The sequence below is a fragment of the Marmota flaviventris genome, chromosome 5, assembly GCF_047511675.1.
Source record: "Marmota flaviventris isolate mMarFla1 chromosome 5, mMarFla1.hap1, whole genome shotgun sequence".
Lineage (NCBI taxonomy): Eukaryota > Metazoa > Chordata > Mammalia > Rodentia > Sciuridae > Marmota > Marmota flaviventris.
In genome coordinates this window covers 128,082,846-128,110,490 of record NC_092502.1, presented here as the reverse complement: position 1 = coordinate 128,110,490, position 27,645 = coordinate 128,082,846, and the positions used below count along the sequence as shown (strand labels likewise).

General features: G+C 34.7%; 1 protein-coding gene across 1 annotated transcript in view; it reads right to left on the bottom strand.

Annotated features, from left to right (window-relative positions):
- Nucleotides 1-27,409, bottom strand: part of Hcn1 (hyperpolarization activated cyclic nucleotide gated potassium channel 1) — a 359,023-nt gene extending 331,614 nt beyond the window's left edge. Inside the window, exon 1 of the mRNA XM_027954427.2 lies at nucleotides 27,006-27,409. Coding sequence (XP_027810228.2) covers nucleotides 27,006-27,409 — 404 coding nt within the window. The remainder of the gene's footprint in view (nucleotides 1-27,005) is intronic.
- Nucleotides 27,410-27,645: the final 236 nt, after the last annotated feature.

Here is a 27,645-nt window from a genome sequence, read left to right as displayed (position 1 = left end):
TTTCCCCCAAAATCAGTTTTTTAACAGGAAAAACTGTTAAGCAAACAGCATAATTTATAAACTAAATTCAAGCAAATAACCCTAAATCTCAGTAACTGCATAAAAGTAAATGATATATATGGAGGACACATGAAAACTAACTCTAAATTACATTTTAAATCTATGATTAAATTATTTTCCATGTAAGACCAAGTGCTTTGGTTACTTAAAATGTGTCCAAACACCAACTAAATGCATTATCAATCAGAAAGATCCAAACCCATTCCTCAGTCTTCATTGAGAAAACAACTTTATTTTTCTATACACTTTCTTTAACAGCCCCCACCACTCTCTTACTGTTCTGTAATCATCCATGTTGGATCCTCCTCTTGAAATGCTAGCTTTTTCCTCTCCATCTCCACCAGCCAAACCCTGCTTCTCATTTAAGTTCCAGTTCAAAAGGCACCTTCCCTCATTAACTCTCTGGTAATTAACCAGTTTGAAACATTCTGACCTATTAATATCAAACAATTCTGTTCATTACCAACAAGTCATGTTTAGTATGGGTTAGATTAGCTGACATCATATATTATAATATATACTTAAATAAATAAATAATATTGTTTCTCTCGCACCTGCCATCCTCACGAGAGTAAGATCCTTAACAGTAAGGTTCGTATCTAACTCTTCTTTAATCTATCTTGGTACCGAGTACATGGTTATATATAGTTGCAACACAATACTTACAAGCTGAGTAAATTTTGATAAGTGTGATATTGTTTCATGACTACTAGTCCTGCAGAAAAAACTCATAAAGGTAGAATTTAGACAAAAAAAATAATTCCCATTTTTATATAACTATTTATAGTTCAATATGTTCACCTTCAATAGTAAAACTCTGTATAAAATGTTTCACTATAAGCAATAGTCAAATATCAAGACTGACATGATTTTTATTCTAAGTTACTGCTAATATAAGTTGAGATGGGGTGCTACCAAAAAAGTGTTATTTTTGCATTCAGGTATTTTTTCTTTGCAACCTCACTAAATATATTAGCCAATAATAAAGTTGTTTCTTAGCTGGTTTATACTTTTTACCCATATGAGAAGGAATGATATTTATTCCAAGAAAGTGATCAGATCCTTTAGTTAAAACCTATATTTCAAAAGCCCTCTGTACTTAATTTTAACAATGTCCTAGGGAAACAGAAAGGAAGAAGATAAAATTAAGGAGATCGTTTTGGAATACAAATTACTCAATATTGCATCTGCAAATGTAATTTGGTTTGACTCTTGGAATGCACTGGATCAGTTTAAAGTACCATATGAACTGTAAATACTAGGCTAGTGCCTCCAAATGAATGTTACATCCTCCACTATGAATAAACAAAGACTGCCTTAATTATTAGTGTGTTTGTGTATAAAAAATAGAAGCTGTTTTTTTCTTTCTTTTTTTTGGACTAAGGTATTATTGTTTAAAACAGTATTGTTATTAACATGATGATAATGAACTTCAAAAGTTAGAAATGATAGTCAAAGTGTTCTTAGGCCTCAGTGAGCATGAATAGTCAAAAGGATGTTTTCAAAAGCCACTTCTCTCCTTGAAGCATATTGCCAATAGTCATAATTCATTCACAAGTAAATACATTATCCACCCAGTTTGGACTGAAAGAATTGAATTCTATCAAGTAATTAAAAACTCATCAGGGAATTAATTCAAAATAAGTGACTAACATAGATTCATTTTGTCTGAAAGCACTTGCTTGCGGTCTAAATTCTTGTAACAGAAGGTCACCACACTGAATAATTCAGAAATGCAAATGGTATCACTAAAAATGTAAAAAATAAAATAAAATTCATGCAAAAAAGACCAGGTGATTTTTGTTGTCATTGTTTTTTTTTTGTTTGTTTGTTTGTTTAAATTGAAGAGACCTATAGATTTAGTTATGTTGTTTGTTTTCCTATTTATAGTCCAATATTTTCACCTTCTGCTTAGAGTATACTATTCCTAAAGAATTGTTTTGAAAATCTCATTCTTAATAATAGACCTTCAGTAGGGCGTGGGGACAAATGCCTGTAATCCCAGGGGTTGGGGAGGCTGATACAGGAGGATCCTAAATTCAAAGCCAGCCTCATAAACTGAATGAGGCCCTATGAAATTTACTGAGACCCTGTCTCAAAAAAAGGGGGGGGGGGTGCTAGGGATGTGGCACAGCAGTTAAGTGCCCCTGGGTTCAATCCTCACTACCAAAAAAAAAAAAAGACCTTCAATTCAGAATAATACACAATTTGCATGTGCTTCACACCCACTTCCCCAGTTTTTATCTTTTATGAGTCACAAATAAAGCACCAATAACAATACTTTATTATTGTACTAAAATCTGTACTTTATTCATAGTTTCCCTCCCACTCCCCATTTTCCTTTTCTGTTCTAGCATTACATTCAAGATACATTACAGTCCAGTTTTATGTCTACTTAGCTTCTCTTGGCTGTGACAGATTCTCAGAGAGTCTTGTTTTTGATGAACTTGACAGTTTGGGGGAGTAAAATGTTGACAGTTTCATGGTGGTTTGGGTCAGGCTTCTCAATTCATTCTTTGAAAGAAATCACTTCCAACAGCCCAAAATCGAAGAACAAGTATTTATAATTCACTTCCTAAGGGTGGACTACCTACATAAAATACTCAGAATTCTTCTCCTTCATTTATTGATTGATTCAATCATTTATTTATATCAGTATGGACTTACATATACTAAATTTATACCTTGGTTAAAATTCAATACTAATTTACTTATTTAGTTGCTCAGTTCATTCTTTTTGGCCAATAGAAGCTGTTTAAATTATCTTTTCAAGCTCCACTCAAGCATCTCTAGTCATTTGTGGCTTTTTCAAGTGGCACAATTCTTTGCTTATGTCAGCATCACAAGTAGGGATTAGAGGTGACAAAGTAATATTTGTCCTCAAATAAAGTTTTCTATAGATACAGTCAACTGATAAGACATTCTAAAACAGACTTGCTGACCAGCAATCACAAACTTGACCTTATGCTACAAGAAAGGCATAGCAGAATGATTCTACTGCTAACTTTTCAATACTTATGTTTCAAGTATGAACATATAAACTCCTCAAAATATTTCTCATTATTTATTAATTTTCCATTTTTATACTTCAGACAAAATATGCTTTTCTTCTTTGACATAAGAACATATCAAGATACTTAAACAATAAGTGAAAATCTTTCAAAGCTTTCTACCAGATAATTATGCTCTAATTTTTAATTCTAAAAAGCTCATTTCCAGGGGCTGAACTTGTAGCTCGGTGGTAGAGTGCTCACTTCCCACATGCAGGGCCTTGGGTCCAATCCTCAGCATCACATAAAAATAAATAAATAAAATAAAGGTATTGTGTCCAACTAAAACTAAAAAATAAATATATTTTTTAAAAATGCTCATTTCCATTGCCTTTTGGTAATACATATAGTAGACAAATTTGCCTTTAATTCAGTTGCTTATTATGAGTTATGTAAATTAGCTCCTTGAGATAAATACTCAACAGTTTTAAAATATCTCCAGTGTGAAGTTGACATTTTATAACTAATTTATAAGTACAAGAAGTCTGTATTTTAAAGTTCCATAGATTCAATGGCACCTATCAAAATCGCACAAAGAATAATGAATGAAGAGAAAGATATATTCTACAAAGAATATATTTCTAAATGAAAATCTTCTATCTATGTACAAACCCTGTTGTTTATAATTTTGTGTTGTTTGCATTATCGCCTCTAACAAAGTTTTGTAAGGATGAGAGAAAATTTACTTTGTTAGTCATGTAAGAACCAATGTTAGTGCATTGTTTTTAGATATAACTTAACCAACTGTACATTCTCCCCTATCTCTTAAAGTTAATATTAAGCATATTTCAGTCATTACATACAAAACAGGAAATGATGTTACAACTTGACAAGATTTTTCAATATCATGATGCTGAATGTTTTAATGTATTTTGAGTACAATGGAAAGTATTTGTGGTATTTAAAATAAGAAAGTATAGAACTAAAGCATTTCCAATAAGAGATGCATGGATATAAAAGCACCTATTGTTTATTGCATGTAAGCAGAACTTTAGAATTCCTAAACAATTATTGCTACTTGGAAAATATAAATAAGAGAGAGGCAATGCCATTTTCTGAAAATATGACTTGATAACCTTGCCAGAACCAGTACCCTCACCACTACTCTAAATTGTATCAGATATTATCTTGGGAGACAAATGCTGCCACATATTTTCAGATAATGTGCGGTAGCCCTCTTACATTCAGTCTGACAATAGCTAGGTTCCTGATTCAGATGCAGCATGAGATCAATTTTTGTGTCTTAAGATATCTTAGGTCCCCCAAGTCCTCTCTGGCACTCTATCTGCTAGTCATGTTTCATCTGTTACCTGTCTACCCCTTTTCTGGCTTCTCCTTTCCTCAACAGTCTAAATGTCGCAGTGGATTCACAAAATATCTGTTCTCTAGCCCTACTGAGTCACTATTGATCTTTCATTCAAACACACCTGCCAAACCCAAATTGAGGCTACTGTCTGAGTTCTCTCTGTACAGAGAGGAATGCAGAACTGTAGGGGGAAAATTACACAATCGTGCCAAGGACAGCACTACAAATTTATGTTCTTAAGACTCAGCTGCATTTGTTGTACTCGACCATATATTTTGACCTTTCTCTGGATCATCCCAAAGTAGTAAATCAGCTTTAGCCTCAGGAAGAGGCAGGTAAACCTAATGTGATTTAAGGGTCATCTCTATATGCTTCCCATCACCCACCCGCATCCAAGCAATTTGTTTACTCCCTTCTAGTGTGAATGATTTCTTTTCTACCACTGAATACTGAAATGTTTTTAAAAATATGATAAAGTCATTTCAGTATGAATATACTCTGATCTAAATACCATTAATATATGTTTTATATCTGATCCTTTTCATTTTAATGGGGGAGAATATCAAGAGTGAAAAGGGAAAATACTGTAGAAAAAAGTTGGTAAGCAGACCATAGACTATTTGTAATTCACAATGTTGCCAAGATCCAGTCCTACTGGTTACTAATTAAATAGAGATGAATAGGCATCTCTCTACTGCAGTTGCCTACTTGTCTCCCCTTCACATGATTTATAAAGTATGCATGTGCGGATATGTGTATGTGTTAGCATTTTAACATGCTGGACTTCAGACAAACAAGGTTTATTTCTTGAAGAGCTATTTCTTAAGGAATCATTTTATCTCAAATTTTCACATAAATTATTTCTTAGTGTTTCTAGTACGATTTGCTTTTTCATCATGAATATTGACTATGAAATCTTTAGGAAAACAATCTGATTTTAATATAAATTTTGTGATTACATAAACAGCAATAAAAATATAACTTGATCTAGAACCATAAGCATATATATCAGCACATCTATATACATCTTATAGTTTTATCGATCAGATGCAATAGAAGTCAGAGTTAATATAATAAAATATGATCATGATTGTAAATATCAAAATAGTTTAAAATATTTTTGTTTGATATTTTTCTACAACCAAATCAGAAGAAAATTGCCAACATATTTATAACAAGATATGTTGGTAGAATTCTTGGGTATTACACATGTAAGCCATGCAGATAAATGGTAGAGGGATGGAGAAAAACCAAGAGGAGGAGGAAAACGTAAATGTTTTAGAAAGAATTAAGAAAGAAAGCAGAAGAAAGGATAGAATGGCTAAAATAATCAGAGAATGTATATGGTTTTAAGACAAAGGAATATAAATTATAAATAAATTCTTAGAAAATGCAAAGTAAAGGAGTCATCATTTATATTAAAAGACATGTGAGAAATCTGACTTTTAATGGGAATATATTAAATACCATCATGACAGTAAAAATGGGTAAAGCCTGAGATGACACATTATAGAAAAAAATATGTATATATGGTATAATCCTTAAAAGGATCATTATTATCCATTAGCTATCTATCTGCCTATATATTATCTATCTACCTAATACTGGTAGTAAATTCCTCAAAATGTTGTAAGCAATTGCTTTGTTGCAAGTGTCATTTTGTCAGATGCCTTCCCATTCTCACAGTGCCTGAAACCACTAGTTACCTAATTACTATTTGTGTTTGAATTTTGTGATGTGTTCATAAAGCCTTTTCCTACCCCTTGGATTAAACTCTTAGCTCTCTTCATTCCTATATAACCCTGTGGTTTTTGTTAACAGAAATCATCTCTCCTTACTTATTTACCATGTCTTTCATACAAGGTTATAAGTTTATAAGAAATAGGGATGATCCTGCCTTCCTCATCATTCCATTGGGGGTCTAGTTCAGTAACTGTACAAACTAGGTGATTAGTAATCCAGATTGAGTTGAATTGCATAACTGTGTAGCCTCAGAGAATTTCTCGGACTTTGGCCTTTGAATTTCACTGCTAGTTATTAGGCTGTAGATCAGTTTAATTCTATAATCTAGTATTGTTTCTTGTCTTAACTCTTAAGAATAGAGGTAGGAATTAGATAGGAGGTATCTATTTAGAATTTAATTTTCATATTGTGTTTGAAATGTATTAAATGATGGGAACAATACAAATGAAAATAGAGACATATAAAAGACCAGAGAATGTATACTGAGAAACAAACAAAATGTAGAAGTAAAACACAGTGTTGATCTGCAAGATAGAAGCAGAACCACACTAGAAGTTGATGGGTGACTCACCAAGATAAGAAGACGACTCAGCCTGAGGTAGAGATGGTGAAAAGTAGACAAATTCAGGAGATATTCAGGAAGCAGGATAAGTAAGGCAAAGTGACTTGGGGGGGAGGGGCAGTGTGTGTGTGCCCAAGTCATCTATGCACAAGAGACTGAATGTCAGGGGAGAAAGTGGGAGTCTAAAATAATAGTGAGGTGTAGGGTTAAGTGTCATTAATAGGTACTCAGTCCTTAAAGAACCATAGATTTGATTATCAGGTAACAAAATAAATGAAAGTATATATGATCTGGTGCTGAAGAATAAAGTCTAGGCTGGAACTGTTCATGAGATCATTAGCTTATGGGGGCAATAGTTCAAGGCACTTACCAAAGAGAATACGTACAAGAGGAGAGAAGAGGCCTTCAAGGGTTACACAACATTTAAGCTAAGACTGCAAGAGCTACAGCTGGGAGGAAATTTGAGAAGTAGTGGGTAAAATTTTGGGAATGTAATCAGAGAAGAGTCAGAGAAGTCAAGACAGAAGGTCAAGGGACACCAAGAAGTTAAATTAAATAAGTTATGGAAAGTGTTTACTATTGGAAACATGACGAGTAAGTGACATTTACAAGATTTATTGTTCACTTATTTAGTTTGTTTCATTTTTGTTCTGTTATTTGTTCTCCAAGAGAGTACTTGAAGGCAAAGTCTGGTAATAGAGGGTTAAGGCATAAGGCCAAGCAAGGAGAGAGTACATGGAAAACCCTCTTTTCTAAAGCTGGTACAGGCAAAAGGGAAACATGACAGAGTGGAGGGTTTGTTTAATTTTGTTTCAACTAAAGTATTTTGAGCTTATTTCTTTTTTAAGATTTTTTTTTATTTTATTTGACATAATAATCGCACATATTTATGGGGTACAATGTGAGGTAAGCATATTTCTTAAACAGAATTTAACTTAACCCATTAGAGAAGATAAATGATGATATGCCTTTTAAAATTATCCTTTATTACAGGAAATTCTGACATTGAGGATTGGTGATAACATCACCTTAGTTTTAGAAGAATTTAAATTCAGCAGGATTTTTTTCCTAATTTTCCAGCATATTTATTGCTTCCCTTCTTATTCTGTTTGGGATTACAGGTCCCTCAGATTATGTCTATAGTTCCATAGTCCCAACAAGTAATTCCTCTGTTCCAGAGGAAACAGTCTCAGAGGTACAGTTCTCTAGTTAGGGGACAATTTATTGGGCATCTTCCACAGGAAACCTCAGACATTGTTTATTGCCTTTCTTAGCTTGCTTTCTTTTGTAGACCCAAAATCTAATAATAACCTTCCTAAATTTCCCTAGCAATTGTAATCCATTCTCATGACTGAATACTTTGAGGACAAAAATAGTGGTTAATATATTGGGCTTTGAAATGGATCCCTGGATTCAAGTCTCAGTTTCTTCACTTACAAGATGTCTGAACACCTTACTTTTCCATGGTTTAGTTTTTTAAGCAGCAATTAGAGACGACTAGTACCTACCACACGACGGCTCTGAGGATTCAGTGAAATAGCATGAGTAAAGACACTAGGAATTGTGTCTTGCACATACTCAGAGTTTAGCAGATAACACTACATTTTAACCACCTTTCCTGAAATATCCCCATTTCTGGCTTTTCCCAGATTTGTACAGCTAAAATAATATTTCAGTGGCAATTCTTTATGACAGATGGCATTTAAAATATCTATTTATTATGAACATCAAAGCCAACAGAGAAGCATGCAAATAAATGAAAATGATAGTACTTCTAGATGCATGCATAGAAAATTTTGTAAAGTTCAATTCTAACTCAGATGAAGTAATGGAACCACCTCAGTCTAGTTATTAATTATGAGAGAAATTTGAATGTGTGGGGGTTCCCCTCATTTATATATTTGACAAAACAAATAAAATGAAAAATAAAAATAGATTTTTTTTAAAAAAAAATGCCTTTAGGAAAAATGTTTCTGAGAAGAATTTCTCTTTTGAAATGTTGCCAGCTTCTCAGTATTATCTTATACAGGTCTATTTCCTAGTCCCTAAATGTTTACAGTGAAGTGCTTTTGGTAGCTGTGACACTGATTTAAGAACACGTTTTCGTCATTACTATCTCTTGCTGTTTGCCTGCAGTGAACTCTCACATAATTAGGGCTGGATACACTGCACTTTTAAAATTAAACCAAGCCTCTGGGAAAGAATCGTGGAAATAGATGGTTAAAGGACACCCAGGCAATTAAAAAGCGTGATAAAGTTAAAAATTGAAGATAGGAAAGTAGGTTAAGAACTTTCTCTCTCTTTCAACCATGATTTGTTGATAATGAAGGACCAGACATCAATTTTGCTAAGAAAGACAGAATACAAAGGCAATCCTCACTTCTATCAATAAGTTGAATTCCTTTGCTGTTTTATAGTGGATTTTTTCTATCTTTAAGAGTGCACAATTCTGAAATAATTATCCATTTGATTGACTTTTAAAACAAAATTGAAAATGCTTTATGCCTTCTGAAATTATAATATTGTAATGAGACAGTGAAGATAATTTCATTCCCCAAAATTACTACTTTATAAAAAGCATATTAAAAAGTGTTAATTATTTGTGGTTTACTAAACACACACACACACACACACACACACACACACACACGAGAACTAAATGATTTAAAAAAAAAAAAAACTTCTACAATTTAGCTGGCTAAATATTTGAGAACTAAGATATCATGATTTGTCTTAGTGTTACATTATTTTGCACACTTTCCCTCTCAGCATTTTATTTCTTCCATTAATATTATATCCTTAGGTGCCTGTTTCTTTTACTATACTAAAAATCTGTCTTGAATTCTTGCCATAATTAAAGGTACAAAAGAGTTATCTTGGTGTTGTTTTAATTTTTATTTCTCTTATTAAGAATGAAGTTGTAAATCTCTTATTTGAAGGAATGGCTATTATTTGTTGACTTTTAAATAAACTATGTCTTTTGCTAAAAAAAAAATAAAACTTCTTGAAAGGCTATAACTTTGCTTCATTCATATATATATATACATATATAATTTTTTTTGGTACCAGGGATTGAACTCAGGGGCACTCAACCACTGAGCCACATTCCCAGCTCTATTTTGTATTTTATTTAGAGACGGGGTCTCAGTGACTTGCTAAGCGCCTCACCATTGCTGAGGTTGGCTTTGAACTCACAATCCTTCTTCCTGTCTCAGCCTCCCAAGGTACTAGGATTACAGGTGTATGACACCACATCTGGCTTTCATTTTTTTTATACATAAGTAAACAAAGAGTCCCTAAAAAAACACACAGTACCCAGTAAATACTAATTGAATTAGTGTCTGCAATACCATATCTTTTTGATTAGCCTCATAATTTATTTTTACTTATGTAGTAATTATTAACAGGATAATGAAAATGGAATTTAATATTTATTACATATTGGCCATGTATTAGGCACCTTTGCCATATGATTTTGTCATTACAGTATCCTTGAGGGAACAGACATTATTTTCTCCAATTTTACCCTTAAGCTTCAAAGAGGCTAGACATCTGTTTCAAAACAACAAGTGAATAGGGATAAAAAGAGATTTGAATTTAGTAGGCTTCTTTTATTTCATAGCATAATGCCTCCTTTCTATATGAACTACATTATCAAAAAGTGAAAAAATTTGCATCCCCCAGAATTGGTATCCACAAAAGTTTTCCTCCTGCAAAAGAGAGGGAAATCTACTAAAGTCAAGTGTTAAAATTCTGACTTTTCTGATAGTATGTCTGGGTCATTTTTCAACATAAAGTTGCAGTAAGTCCTTTTACCTTAGTGTTATTAGTATTATTATGGTTTTGTAACAAATTGAAATCAGATCTGTAAGTAAAACAGAGATACACAGTATAGTTCTTTCATTATAGCCTGATATTTCTAAATTCAAAATTAATAACTCTTCATTTTCCCCCTTCCTTTTTATTAGGCAATAAAACAAATACAGAAAACCACACAATGAGTAATATATTATAAGTCAAACATCCTTGAAATCAAACTCAGAAAATAGAGTTCTGCCACCAACTCATGTAACCTATTTATGTGCCCTGCCTCAAGTATAACCCCCTTTCACCTGTTGCTTTCTTGAAGTTTTCTGACAATCATCATGATTGTGCATCCATAGATTAGGGTGTTTTTTTTTTTTTTCTTAATTTTTAAATTTTAAGTACTTCTTACCTACGGACTCCCCTCCATCCCTTTCTTGTCCTTATCATTTAATCTGTTGAACTCTAGGTGGCAGATACATCAGTTCTCCCAGGATGGATTTTACTGATTACAAACCCCAAGGGCAGTAGTTCATCATGTTCCTCACTCCTTTGTTTCTTGCATATTGGCAACTGGATCCAGAGGCTTGATCAGAGTCAGATTCTATCCCCTTGGCAAAAGTATAGGTGGTTGTTTGCTCTTTCACCAAGAAGCTGCAATGTCTGCTTTTGGCTTTAGTTTTTTATTAGTGTCCATTGATGCTCAACATCTATACTTTGATTACATAGGATGATAAAACTATGATTTTCTAACTATATAACAACACAATTATTATTTACAAGTCTTAGCTGAAATCATTTTATAAGGATGCCCTTTGTTTCTTCTGCTGGGTTACATATTGGTTCAGCTCATATCGGAAGGACCAGAAAAATGTTTCATTCTTTTCTTTTACTTACCCAGGTTTCAAGATAGCAAGAAGTGTTCTTATGAGCTGCTGTAGATAATCATTTTTACATCCTTATGAAACCAATTTCTAACATTCAGTGCATTAATCTTACCCTTTTTTGAAGGGCATCCTCGGCTTCTCCAAGAAGGCTCCTACTCTTTTTGCTATTACCCTACTAGTCTTTGATAATGTCCTTACTATCTAATATGTCAATTTGCTACAGTCTCTTAATATACATTTCCTGCTCCAGACCTGAGGTCAGCTATTCCTCCTCTTCAGATTATTCCTGACCTCTTTTGTAAATTCTATCCCAATTTCATCCACTGTCCCAGCAAAATCTGTCAGCATGCGGGAGACCCATCTGTCTTAAGGTCTGTCAGATGCTCTTGCTTACCATTGCTTCATTCCACCTACACAAAGTTAAAAATCACAGGTCATACAGTTGTTGAAAGTTTGTTTCAAATTATTTACTCTTTAGGTTCATGAGAACAGTTTTATTGTAAAATTTATTGATGTTTTGTTTGGTTGGTTGTTTGGGTGTTTGGGTTTGCTCTTTGCTCTATTCTTCATGTGCAAAAATTATGCTGCCAGTACCACCACTATCTTTTCAGACTTGAATTCCCTTTTTTTTTTTTTAATTATATTGACATCAGTGTTCCTGCATCAAGATCTATATGATATCCTTACTATTGACTTTACACAAGGTCAAATTTCGTAGTGGATAGCAGAAAATTCTTGGTTGGAATCTTTTTCTTTCTTTGAGTTTGGTGAAAATAAGTTTAAAAAAAACTGGTAGAAATAGAGTTAAAATTCAAAATTTTTCTTTCAAAAGGTTGACTTGGTATTTTATTAATTGGACATGGAGGGTCATATTGTCAGTATTCCTTCCCCATACAATTGTACTTTAAATGTGCATTGGTACATCAAACAATTTGACAAAGAAAAAAATGATACCATGAAGTAATATCATACTTTCTAAATGTTATTGCTCAGAGGGATACATGATCTACTGTATCTTTAGTAAGCTAGAATGTTTTCCAAAGACAATGACATTTGAATAGCTTTTATAGGTCTGTCAAAGAAGACTCATATATAATGTAATGAATTGAGTGTTAAGTCTTCTCAAAGTTAATATGCTAAAATTCTGATTTCCAGAATGGTGGTATTAGGCCTTTGGAGGGTAGTTAGTTCATGAGGGTGGAACTTTTTTTTTTTTTAGTATCCTTACAAAAGAGAGCCCAAGAAATCTCTAGCCCCTTTATCTTAGGACATAATAATGAAAAATAGTCATCTATAAGGGAGTGGGCTGCCATCAGACAATTAATTTGTCAGCACCTTGATCTTGTCCTTTCCAGCTTCTAGAATTGTGAAAAATAAATTACGGTTTTCAATAGGTCACCTAGTCTATTGTATCTTATTACAAATGAACTGAGACACCAAGATATCCTCAATATATAAATCCAAATTTTTAAAAATCTACATAAAAAATCATAGTCAAACGAAGTATTAAAGAAGACATGTATATTATCTTAAATATTTTCAGATCTTATTCACAAATGCATATTTCAGTAAAAGGACAAAAAGCAGATTAAGTTGTCCAACACAAATTAAAACGTTCAGTTTCTGTAAAGGAGGGACACAGGCAAAAAGATCATCTTGTTTTGGAAACTATACACAAAAAAAAATCTTGATTTGCATAATGTTACCAAAAATCTCTTCATTTGTTGAATTTTTTTTAAGTACCTACTTTGTGCCATGCATACCAGTTGGCCTTGGACTGAGACAATTAAAACAATAAAAAAATTCTTACCCATAGTGAAGGCATAGATAAATTTCTTAAGTCATATGATCTGCCCAGATTGAGTCAGGAGGATATAGACAACCTAAACAGACCAATATCAATTGAGGAAATAGAAGAAACCATAAAAAGACTACCAACTAAGAAAAGCCCAGGACCGGATGGGTATACAGCAGAATTTTACAAAACCTTTAAAGAAGAACTAATACCAATACTTTTCAAGCTACTTCAGGAAATAGAAAAAGAGGGAGAACTTCCAAATTCATTCTATGAGGCCAACATCACCCTGATACCTAAACCAGACAAAGACACTTCAAAGAAAGAAAACTACAGACCAATATCTCTAATGAACCTAGATGCAAAAATCCTCAATAAAATTCTGGCGAATCGGATACAAAAACATATCAAAAAAATTGTACACCATGATCAAGTAGGATTCATCCCTGGGATGCAAGGCTGGTTCAATATATGGAAATCAATAAATGTTATTCACCACATCAATAGACTTAAAAATAAGAACCATATGATCATCTCGATAGATGCGGAAAAAGCATTCAACAAAGTACAGCATCCCTTTATGTTCAAAACTCTAGAAAAACTAGGGATAACAGGAACATACCTCAATATTGTAAAAGCAATCTATGCTAAGCCTCAGACTAGCATCATTCTGAATGGAGAAAAACTGAAGGCATTCCCTCTAAAATCTGGAACAAGACAGGGATGCCCTCTCTCTCCACTTCTGTTCAACATAGTTCTCGAAGCACTGGCCAGAGCAATTAGACAGACGAAAGAAATTAAAGGCATAAAAATAGGAAAAGAAGAACTTAAATTATTACTATTTGCAGATGATATGATTCTATACCTAGCAGACCCAAAAGGGTCTACAAAGAAACTATTAGAGCTAATGAATGAATTCAGCAAAGTGGCAGGATATAAAATCAACACGCATAAATCAAAGGCATTCCTGTATATCAGCGACAAATCCTCTGAAATGGAAATGAGGACAACCACTCCATTCACAATATCTTCAAAAAAAATAAAATACTTGGGAATCAACCTAACAAAAGAGGTGAAAGACTTATACAATGAAAACTACAGAACCCTAAAGAGAGAAATAGAAGAAGATCTTAGAAGATGGAAAAATATACCCTGTTCATGGATAGGCAGAACTAACATCATCAAAATGGCGATATTACCAAAAGTTCTCTATAGGTTTAATGCAATGCCAATCAAAATCCCAACGGCATTTCTTGTAGAAATAGAGAAAGCAATCATGAAATTCATATGGAAAAATAAAAGACCCAGAATAGCAAAAACAATGCTAAGCAGGAAGTGTGAATCAGGCGGTATAGCGATACCAGACTTCAAACTATACTACAGAGCAATAGTAACAAAAACAGCATGGTACTGGTACCAAAACAGGCGGGTGGACCAATGGTACAGAATAGAGGACACAGAAACCAATCCACAAAACTACAACTATCTTATATTTGATAAAGGGGCTAAAAGCATGCAATGGAGGAAGGATAGCATCTTCAACAAATGGTGCTGGGAAAACTGGAAATCCATATGCAACAAAATGAAACTGAATCCCTTTCTCTCGCCATGCACAAAAGTGAATTCAAAATGGATCAAGGAGCTTGATATCAAATCAGAAACACGCCGTCTGATAGAAGAAAAAGTTGGCTACGATCTACATTCGGTGGGGTCGGGCTCCAAATTCCTCAATAGGACACCCATAGCACAAAAGTTAATAACTAGAATCAACAAATGGGACTTACTCAAACTAAAAAGTTTTTTTCTCAGCAAAAGAAACAATAAGAGAGTTAAATAGGGAGCCTACACCCTGGGAACAAATCTTTACTCCTCACACTTCAGATAGAGCCCTAATATCCAGAGTATACAAAGAACTCAAAAAATTAGACAATAATAGAACAAACAACCCAATCAACAAATGGGCCAAGGACCTGAACAGACACTTCTAAGAGGAGGACATACAATCAATCAACAAGTACATGAAAAAATGCTCACCATCTCTAGCTGTCAGAGAAATGCAAATCAAAACCACCCTAAGATACCATCTCACTCCAGTAAGATTGGCAGCCATTATGAAGTCAAACAACAACAAGTGCTGGCGAGGATGTGGGGAAAAGGGTACACTTGTACATTGCTGGTGGGACTGCAGATTGGTGCAGCCAATTTGGAAAGCAGTATGGAGATTTCTTGGAAAGCTGGGAATGGAGCCACCATTTGACCCAGCTATTCCCCTTCTTGGTCTATTCCCTAAAGACCTCAAAAGAGCATGCTACAGGGACACTGCTACATCGATGTTCATAGCAGCACAATTCACAATAGCAGACTGTTGAACCAACCTAGATGCCCTTCAATAGATGAATGGATAAAAAAATGTGGCATTTATACACAATGGAGTATTACTCTGCATTAAAAAATGACAAAATCATAGAATTTGCAGGGAAATGGATGGCATTAGAGCAGATTATGCTAAGTGAAGCTAGCCAATCCCTAAAAAACAAATGCCAAATGTCTTCTTTGATATAAGGAGAGTAACTAAGATCAGAGTAGGGACGAAGAGCAGGAGAAGAAGATTAACATTTAACAGGGATGAGAGGTGGGAGGGAAAGGGAGAGAGAAGGGAAATTGCATGGAAATGGAAGGAGACCCTCAGGGTTATACAGTGGAGGGGGTAGAGAGAGAGGAGGGGAGGGGAGGGGAGAGGTGGGGAGGGGGGAGGGGGGAGGATGGGAAAGGCAGTGGAGCACAACAGACACTAGTATGGCAATATGTAAATCAATGGATGTGTAACTGATGTGATTCTGCAATCTGTGTATGGGGTGAAGGTGGGAGTTCATAACCCACTTGAATCAAAGTGTGGAATATGATATGTCAAGAAATTTGTAATGTTTTGAACAACCAACAATAAAAAATTAAAAAAAAAAAAATTCTTACCCTATAGAGGCTTAAATTCCAGATGATGAGCAATAATAAATGAACAAAGTAAATAAACAAAAAAATTGCTGTGATAATTACTACAAGGTCTATGCAGAAAAATAAGGCAGAAATGGAGAAGAACTAATAACCAGAAATTCAGAACAGGGTTGAAATTTTGCCGAAGTTATACTGTTTATAACTTTTTACAGTTATGAAAAATACTGTAGAGATCATCCTTGCTTCCATGTGCTTGGAAAGGAATCATATATTTCTCTTTAAGATAAATTATTAGCTTATGTATTTTTAAGAATTTATAAATCTCATTTGTATTTATATAGATTACTTATATGCATATACGTGTATGTGCATGTATGTTTGTGTTTTCAAATTGAACTTTAGAAATGTGACAGAGTCTTTGGAGTCAGATGATGAAAATCTCTTCTCCACAATTATATTATTTAATAATGCACTAATTAACTATCTACATATTTCTAGGGACTGTAGTTTTATTTATTGGGACCATTTATACATTTAAACCCAAATTCAAATTTTACTTTGCTGTAAAGTAATAAAAACTGATTTTACTCAAATATTTTAGTCAATTAATACTATTTTTCAAATTTCAAATTAGGGCATATAGTGTGCATTTTGGCTTTTGTAGTCTGTGGCATTACATTTTCTGTATACATCCTTAATCATAGTTGTTGATGTATAGAAAAGTTACCAATATATTTTCATATATTTAAATTATAATCAGCCATCTTACTGAGCTTTGCATTTACTTCTATCATTTATCAATTGATTTAAAAAGATTGTTAAGGTAGGTAAGCATCATTTGCAAAAAAATAATTCAGCCTCCTCCCTCACCAAGTATATTTATAGTTATAATTTTGTGCTTTATTGCACTTACTGACTCATCCAGAATAAAACTTTTCTATGCAATCCTTGGTGACCAGGTGTCTAGCCTCCAAACTAAACCAACCACTTGGTTGATAGGGGATATTCATTCCCCACCCCAACCCTCTCTTTCCAAGTCTCTCTAGCTACAACTCTAATTCTAAAACTGGTTGTCCAAGTAAAACTTTGCTTCCTTTATATTCCATGAACTGTTTTTGGTGTCTTTATTTCTGTTTTACAATATTAAATAGTTTGGGAAGTCTTAACTAGAGGCCCCAAAATAAATGTGCTTGAATATCTTAAAATCATAGACTAAATGTTGCAAATATATGCACTTTTGCAAGGTAGAGGGTTCACAATTTTAATTTGAGTCTTGAAGTTTTCCATGTGTTTGGGAGACTAAGAAACAATAACAGAAATGAATAACCATGAATGATTAGTATAGTTTATAGTCATAGTAAACAGAACTCCAAAATTTCTACTTTATATATTAAAATTAAGCCTGCATTCAGATAACACATCTGTCTTCAATCTTCATCCTAATTCACTTACATGGTTATTCAACAAAATTATCAAATTTACTTCTCAGTAACTTTTATTAAAATAAGTATTATTTTATAATACTGTTATAAAAATAAGTATTTAAGCAATGAATGACTCTTCAATTAAAAATAAAAATAAGGAACCCTTGTTCTCCCTGTATGCACTAAGGATATAACTTTTATTTTTTTAGTCTTTGTGAAGACAATAAGCAGTACAATTTTTAATAAGGTATATTCTGTATTCTAAAAAAATAACAAGGCTAAACTAGTCTGCAAGGATAATAAATGGCATCTGTTCTAGAAATTATGTAAGAAAGATTTTTAAACACATTCTGTCAAATTTGCAATATTTCTCAAATTTTTAAATTATATTTCTAAATAACCATTTTTCAAAGACTATTAAATTTGACAATAAAAATAAAATGATAGAATTTAGCAGGTTATGACTCATCTTATTTGGCTCATATGTAACTTTAAATGATTTGAAATAACATCCCAAATGGTTTAATAATGCCATTTTTTTATGAAAATGAACATTAACAGTAAGTAGTACACTCATCTCAATGCCATCAGAAATTTTCCTAAAATCTATTTTCAAGTGTTTAATACTGCAACATTTTATAGAACATAGAATGTTATCTGGAGAACTTTACAGAAAGATTACATTAATAGTTTAACAATATTATTAATTAATTACTATCTAATTCCAGAAACTTGGGAATATGAGGCAGGAGGATTCTAAGTTCCAGGCCAGCCTCAGCAACTTGACAAGACCCTTAGCAGTTTTGTGAGACATTCCCCCAAAATAAAAAATTTTTAAATGTGGGATGTAGCTCAGTGGTAAAGCTTCCCTGGATTCAATCCCTAATAACCTTCCCCACCCCAATCCCCCCAAAAGAAAGAAAAACAGAATTTATCTAATACATTTCACCCAATTTGGGCTGATAAAATTATTTCATCAGCCTTTCTAGTTAATCAGATAATTTCTTCACAGTATTATTCTATTTAACCTAATAACTGACTACTCAGTTAAAGCAAAGAAGCATATTGGCATGCTCTATATTTACAACTTGGCGATCTTATTTATATAGACATGATTTTTTTTCAAGACCTTGGCTGTAACTCCAAAAAATTAATAAGCCTAATTACACACACACACACACACACACACATACAATACACACTTGCAGAGTAAGCAACTACTAATTTTGGACCTTCCAATTTGTTTCCAATACTTTGATATTATAAATAGTGCTGCAACAAATATCTTTGTGTGTTACTTTTTATCATATTGTGGAAAAATCTCAGGAAATAAAATTATTACTATGGACTTGTAAGAATCCTATAAATATTAACTATGAATATTAATTAATACTGATGCCAGTTAAGACACTTCTTTTTTTTTTATTGGTTGTTCAAAACATTACAAAGCTCTGATACAGAAGGACTGAGGTTGACATTCCTATTAAGGTATTCACAGGCTGGGTTGGGGTTGTAGCTCAGTGGCAGAGTGCTTGCCTCACACATGAGGCACTGGGTTCCATCCTTAGCACCTCTTATAAATAAACAGAAATTAAGATGTTAAAAAGAAAATAAAAGATATGCACAGGATGATTTAGGACAGAATATTTAAGCTGTCCTTCATTCCTATCATCAGAGAGTAACAAAAGGGATATCAAAAAGAATATATAATATAATTATGCTGCAATATTATAATAATATTATTATGTAATATTATTATGCTGGAATATCTATTAATCTATTAATGTCATTTTTCAAATATTTATATCTATTCTTTCTTCCCAGAAGACCTCCTTCCAGTGCCTTCTTCTTCCCTGTCTCTGTCTACCCTTGTCTCCTTCTTACTCAGGTATACTCCTGGGACTCATTTTAAAGTTCTTCTCTGTGATATCCCATTTCCTGTCTTCCATGTCTTCACGTTGTTTTCATATAATTCCATGTTTTGTTGGAGCATATGATCTGGTAATTTTTTAACAAAGGGTATATAAGTAGTTAATACTTGCATTTTTAAATTCTAAATGTCTAATTAGTCTTCATTTTATGGCAAAGTATAGAATTATTTTAGACATAACTGGATCAGATTCTGTAGACTTTATTATCATTTAACTTACTGGATTGTTACCACTTCTTGATATATAACCTTATCTTAGGAAAGTTTTAATATTATTTGTTCTGACTCATTGGTGTTCTGAAGTTTCTATGTGCTGATTCTTCCTGGAGTCTTTGATGGTGCCTAGTGCTTAGAATCTCTCAGAATATACATTTCAGTTGCTACTAGCTGAAAACTTTCTTTTAAAAATGTCTATCTTAATTCCACATGTCCAATTTTATTTTTTTCTCATTCTAGAACTCCTTTTGATAGATTTTAACCTTATGAAATAATTCTTTATTTTTCCATATTTTCTTTTATTTTTATCTGAATTTTCTTTTTGCCATAGTTATGAAAAACTTCCTAGACTTTATCAACTCATTTTATGGAAGAACTCTTTTTAATCACTTGCCATTATTTTCACAGCATACTATCCTCAGTGAGTGTACAGAAACAGTAACTTTTTCAGAATATAATATTAGGGCATTTTTTTATAATGTTGTCATTTCTCTTTTGTATTGTCATTTCAATACCTCTCTGTGTCCTCTGGACTTTCTTTTTCTTTTTCCTTTCATGGTGGAGCTTTTTCTCAAGAGGTTGGCAATATTTTGCTTTCAGTTCATATTAAACAATACAATGACAAAAAATACAATTACAGTCTCTATGAATATATGAGGGTCTTTTACAGAATGATTAGCTGATAAACAAGATTTTTTTTTTTTTTTTACCGGATGACTTTGAAATGTCTCCCATTAGCAGTATTTTACTCTAGTTTTCTGCTTGGGGAGAACTGACCTGGCTCCAAGCATTCTAAATGGCAGCACTGAGAGTTCTGCATTCACTAAGGAAACCCTTATTTAGTTTTGTTTTCAGCCTGGCTTTCCTGAAATTATTTCTTTATTGGCACTTTCAAGTTCCAGGCTCTTTTGGGTTCAATGGATGAAGAATTGTGGAAACAGGAAAATTTCTCCATCAGTTATTTCTCAAAATGTGGTTAAGATATCTTATTCTTTGCTGTCTTCTCTTTCTTCTACTGATCTACATGTCTGAGTGTTTTTTCATATTATTTTGGAATGGTTTCAAAAAGGAGGAAGTATAAATGATTAGATTTAATCCATCATGTTTCCCTAAAGGTTTGGAGAATTATTTATACTGGCAGCCTTATTTCTTATTAGGTAAGAGTTGAAGAGATAGAATTAAGATTCACAAGGAACTGAATTCCTGGCCCAGTTCTTACTGTTTATCTGTGTCGTCGTATTCATGCTACTTAACCTCTCTGCAGTTTTATGTATTCATTTGTGCATCAGGCAGGAAAATATAATAATTGGGGCATGCAGTTGCAGGTGACAGTGAGGAAAGAATAGAGCTTTCCCTTCCTCCATCTGGATTTATTAACTCCAAGGTTAAATATGTACATGTCAAGGTAGGAGACTAAGTGTCTAGTTATTCAATAAATATTCATTAGAAGTCTGTTATATTGACTCACCAATTTAATTTCTAAGAGAAATTAAAATATATCCCTGTATCAAAACTTGTATATGAATATTCCTATCAGAAGTATTCATAATTTCTAAAAAGTAGACATATTTTAAATGTATATCAGCTGATGGATGGATAAACCAAAGATGACAACTTCATACACTGAGATAGTATTTAGAAAAAAAAAAAAAGAGAGAAATAAGATACTGAAAAAATTTATAATATAGATTAGTCTTGAAAAGACATGCTCAATGAAAGAAGCCAGCAAGGAGTATGTATGTGGTTCACTGATATGAAATGTCCAGAATAAAATTTTTGAAACCTGTAGAGACAGGGGCTGGGGATGTGGCTCAAGCGGTAACATGCTCACCTGGCATGCGCGGGGCGCTGGGTTCGAGCCTCAGCACCACATAAAATAAAAAATAAAGATGTTGTGTCCACTGAAAACTAAATATTAAAAAATTCTCTCTCTCTCTCTCTCTCTCTCTAAAAACAAACAAACAAAAAAAAAAAAAAAAAACTGTAGAGACAGAAAGTAGATTCGTGCCTTAAGGGGGAGCATGGAAGAAGAGACAAAAGTGAAGGCTAATAAGTATGAAGAATCCTCTTGGAGTGATAAAATGCTCTAGAATTGTTTTGTGGTGATGGTTATACAATTCTGTGAGTGTACAATGACTTTTACTCTTTAAATGAGATAATTGTATAATAGATGGATTATATCTGAAAAACTGTTAAAAATTAAGAAAGCTTGGTAGGAAAAGTCTATTACGTTTACTTTTAAAGCATTTGGAATGTAAAACTGAATAAGATCAATGAGGAAATCAGGCTTAAATTCTAGTGGAAGAATACACATATAATCATAAATTCTGAGGAAACAAGAAGCCTAGATAGAAAATATAATTCATCACTAGACTACAAATGATGATCTAGATGGAAAATAAAATGAATGTGATCATATGATAAAACTAAAATCTAAATGGTGATTCGAAACTAGTTGGATGGAGTAATGACAACTGAAAAGAGAATTCAAAACAATGGGGTTAAATGACTCATCAAAATCAGGAGAGAACTCAGCTTGTTCTAGGAGCTGAAATTTTACCTGAGGGGTGGAGCACAGTGTTTGTGGGATGAGGGATGGAAGGAGAGAGGGAGTGGCATGAGATGAAGTTGCATAAATAGGTTGTGATTATTCAGGATTTTTTGGCTCAGTGGAAGTTTCCTAGTAATGGCAAGCAACTTAAGGATTTTAAGCAGAATAATTAATATTAAATCTTCTTTTGAGATCACTTTTATCACTTTCTGATGATAGAAATGAAGGAAAATTTAGATTTTCTGTCCTAAATTAGACTGGACATATCTTAACAGAAATGTCAACCTACTTCAAAAGTAGGTTTAAGAGGAAATTTTCTCAGAAAAATAAACCAAAAAATACCTTGTAATATTTTAATAATATCACATCAATGTAATGTTTATAAAATATAATTTAATAGTGAAATATCTGCTAAAATTTTAAGATTTATGTATACTAAGAAAAGGTAACAATAAATTAATACCTTCCAATCTTTTAAATTATTTCACTTTAATTGAGTTTCATAGATGCTAAAGCCACTAAGAAAAACTTAAACTATAAAAATATTAATGGAATGTGGAAACAAGTAAGTAAAGCCTTATGGTTTATTTGACTCTGTTGATTTGGAAAACACAAGATGCATTGCTGGGATAATGCAGACAGTTTCAGTCTAAAGATAATATAACAGTAGGCTAATTAGACTTTAAACCCCAGTAGGTTGAATTGTTTTCTTGTGAGAAGCTCCCAGAAGCAATTGGTCTCTCTGTATGGGTAGAATACGGGTGAAACCTACTTTCCCTAGTGAACACGTCAGTGACCACTAACATTAGTATAGATGGATGCACTCCAGGGCAGAGATGGAAGGCCAGAAGTACAATAGCTTCAGGAAGTGACCCCCATCTCTCGCCTCCAGAGTCTCTGAATACTTACCGGCACAGTAAGCTTTTCACAGTTATTCACAATAATGATGAAAAGCAGCAGAGGAAATAAAAAGTCAAAACACAAAATCTCTTGCATTATGAGGGGCAAAATGTCAGCTGGTCTCTATATAGAGTAGAAGTATTATTTCTAAAAGAGCCCTCTGTGTAAACATAATCCAAAAATATAACATCAAAATCCCTAAAACAGCAAGCCCTCTTATAATAAATTTTTCCAAGGTAAATTGCTGGCATAATAAAAATTACTTGTCTCCCATGCATGAAGTCCTCCCATGCATGTGTTCGATCCCCAGCACTGTGCATGAGCACAGTGCACATACTCACATGCACAAGTCATCCACAAAAGGATTCTAAATATTCTTTCATTTGAATAATTATCTTATAACTATCAGTTGGCTGTGAAAGCACAGTAATTGACCAGTGTCATTTCCATTAAATAAATAAAATGTAAAATTGTAATAAATATATAATCTCTAATAGAAATTGTAAAGACCTATATTTAATCTTGAAATCAACTATGTATGTGTGGTTCACATAAGACTGAGAGCATGCCCTCAATACATAAGATCTCTGCAAAAAAAATTTTTTGAAGTACCTATTTATATCTTCCCTTGTCTGGTTGCTTACATTTTGTAGTAAAAACAAAAACAAGATTTTTTTTTCACTAAATTCTCTAGCTTCCCCTCAGTTATTTGTTACAGTATCAATATTTTGGGGCTCTTCTTTACTCCCTGAGGGTTTCTAACATCATCCTCTCCAGAGAAAGAAGGGAAATACAGTGTCTCTGCCCTACTTACACCGGAGGTTGAAGAAAACTACCTGCCAGACACAGCAATAGCACTCTTGGGCTCTGGTGGGTGAAAGAGGCACTAACTAGCTCTCTGGGAGTCTCAGCAGGAGCACAGCCCTGCCCCTAGAGGGAAGTGGAAAGGAACCAGCCTTAGAAGTCTTCCTGAGAAGGGAAACTGGAACATTAGCAAAAGTATTAAGTCATGACATGACCTAGAGTGCAGGGTCATGCTACACTTTGCTTGTGGGGGTGAGCAATAAGCATACTCAGCAAACTTCCCTGGTCATCCAGAGGCTGATGAAAGTGTCAAGGAAAAAATAGTCTAGAAATCTTTATTTTCAAAATCTACCCCCCCCCCATGGAAATCTATTCTTGTGTGTCACTCAGTTGCTAAATAATTAAGTTTAGCATTTTAGGAATTACGGCAATTCCTCTTCCTTCAAGCATTTTCTTTAGGGAAAGACTGAGGTGAACAAATCATGACCACAAATTTGGAGTATCTGCTGAATATTATTCACACATTGCTTTTCCTACAGAAAAAAATTACTGCTCCAATTTTATCTTTCAGACTTTTGCTTTGTTTGCTAAATTATGCTGACATGTCAAAGTTTATGCTGGTATTGAAATCATACAAAAACAATAAAACAATAACAATATGTAAATGTCTTCTGAATGCAAATAAGCATATGATTACTTCTGCTGTTTTAGAAAACCAGTGTATGTTGTAATTATGAATTTTAGATTTTATTTTTCAGATATCTTATACTATTAAAAACCTAAATAATAATGAATATTTATGTCTGCCATTTTCTTTTTTTCCATTTACACAAGGGAAAATCAAATATTCTATACTACTCTACATTGGAGTTTATTTAGTGTATTAGCTCACTTTTTAGTGATTTTCTATTTCTTTGAAATACATCACAAGATGTCAAATTCTTCCTGTGTTCAGCAACAATGTTTATTTTTAGAGATATTTTTTTCTCTCAAGACCTTCTTGGAAAAATGTGAGAGAATCTCTTTACTTCATTCATTCAAAGGAATTTGGCACATTATTCTAATTCCTGAAAGATGGCCTTATGTTTGTATCTAGTAAGTAGGAAAAAAAGTTTTATTGTTTGATATATGCTATCACTTTAAAAGTGTTGTGCTTTTCACATTGCTGAAGAAATAAAATTATCACATATAATCATTCAAAGGAGTGTAAAATTAAATAAACAAAGCTTAGCATTTTATTTGCATGTTACTGTTGAATGTCACATATTTCTGAAAATAAACCACTTTCGTTTTTGTTTTTAATACTGAAGTATGTTTCCATTTTTAAAAAAAAATGTAATATGAGTTGCAAGATCTTTCTATGGGGAATTAAAGAAGAGACAGTATTCTACTCTTGATTCCAAGCTTTGAAATTCTAAATAGCATGACAATCTAATTTGTCTTAAATCAAGGTCATTTATAGGTTTGCTGCTTTAAGTATCTTCCTAATCGAGGAAACATGTTTGATTATTTAGTAGGTCCTTTCAGTATGAATATTCTCTCAACCAAACTCTTTGTGATCTATGGACCACAGATGTCATTAGCTTTTATAAATTTTCCTTTAAACTTTGCAGTGTATTTTGCAAATAAGTACCTTAAAATTGAACCTTTTGTAAAATACATTTGCTCTATGTATAAATGACTGAGGCTACTGATTTCTGGGACGGATAAATATCTCAGGGAACGCAAAGACAGTCGTTTTAAGGCTTTGTTTGGCGGGACTATGGGTTTTCCAAACAGCTAATGTCATTCAGAACTATGGACAGCTCCCATTAAAGCATACTGTTGATTGCAATTTCCCTTAGTTTCTAAACAGGATTCAAAATAATGCTGCATTTTATGCTATATTTGTTTGCTGTTTAATAGAAGTCTATTAAAACTGCTCGGTATGCTTTCAAACTCCTTTAGTTGATTCATTTCTCTTTTTCAAAAGAGTTCAGTTAAATAAATAAATAAATACCATCCAGAGTTACTACTTTTTGATTTTCAAAAGGAAAGCCCTGCCCTGTTCAGGAGCTAATATAACGTGACAGCACGATATGTGTACGCTAATAGGATCTTCTTCACGACCTTCATTTGACAATCTATAAACATGCTTGTAACCGAATGAATATTTGGGCAATGAATGAGATCAGGAAACGTCTTAATTTTCATACTCCGAAGCAGAGTTCTCCTGCTAACAGCTCTGTTGCCCTTCCTCCAGAGCTGGGAAACAAGAAAGAGATTTCTGAAATAGACTCATTGTCAAGGTCAAGAAAGGGTGTAGCTCTATTTCAGGAAGGGGGCTCTGGAAACGCCCCCTGTCTCTGTTTCAGGAACTCCAGGCTTCCTGTCAGCTCCTGCCCAGCCTGGCAGTTCCCACTCCACTGAAACGTCAAGTCAGCGCCTATCCAAGCGCAAATTACCCTTCCTCCGCCTGCCAGCCACTATTCTGAAGAAATGCGATGAGGATACCCGGTGCGAATAAGCATAAGAACAACAGATTAACACTCCTCAGGGGCGAGAGGTCCCCAAGGACCTGTGAGTTACCGTCTCCAGCTATCCCACCCTCTCCTGAACCCTAGAGCAGCATTTCTCCTTTTGGGGAAGGACGGATATCTTGAGGGAGAGGCACTAGGAAGGGTGTCTGCCCTCTTCCTCCCATCACTGAAGTAAAAGTTTCCTTGGTACAACTTAGCATCCTTCCTTCTCGGGATCACCATGGCCTTCACCATTCCAAGATCTGTCCCCAAAGTTCACAAAACAGAGAACAGTTTCCCCGGGGCTTGGTGGCAACAGGATCTCACCATTCAAACCCCTACTGGGTGGAAACTAGTTGGAGAAGAGTAGAGCCTTGTCTGCCCAAGTAGCAGCCGCCAGGGCTACTCACCTCCTGCCCAACACCCCCAGACTTTGAGTCCCTGGGGTGCCCCCTCCCAAGAACAGAGAAGGGTGTTGGAGAGCGCGCCTGGAAAGGAGGGTGGGGCGGCGACTGGGAGCCCTCACCTGAAATCACTGTAAGGGTGGATAATCCAGAAGCCTGCAGTTTTAACCCTTTCCTGCTCCTTCTCCACCGCCTTCTGGCTGCCAAACATTCGGAGGGAGAATTTGTTGACCCCAGGCTGCAGCATGGAGGTGAACTGCCTCTGCATGAAGCCATACTGCCGACGAGGTCCCTCGGCGTCCTCGAAGCTCCCCGCCGGCTCCTCGCCGCCGCCGCCGCCGTCCACCTTGAAGCACACGGAGTTGCCGTGCTCCTTCGAGCCGGCCCCTCCACCCCCAGGCGGGGTGGCCAGGCGCTTGTCGGCCGCGGCCGGCCCCGCGCCCGTCGCGGGCGCCTTGGAGGGGAAGACGCTGTTGCCATCGTCCCGGCTGTTAGACGAGGAGTTGGGCTTGCCGCCTCCTTCCATGCCCGGAGGACGCGGCAGGAGACTGCGCGGACTCCAGACTCGCCGGCCGCCCGGCGCCCGAGGCACGAAGCCGAGGGGCAGGGGCCCAAGCCGGCTGCCGGTAAACTCGGCTGCCCGTCGCGGCGGCGGCGGCGGCGGCGGCGGCTGCTGCTTCCCGCCCGCGCCGCTGCTCGCTGCGCGCCTGGCTCCCGCCGCCGCCGCTGCCCTCAGTGGCTGCGCTCCGGGCTCCGCCGCGC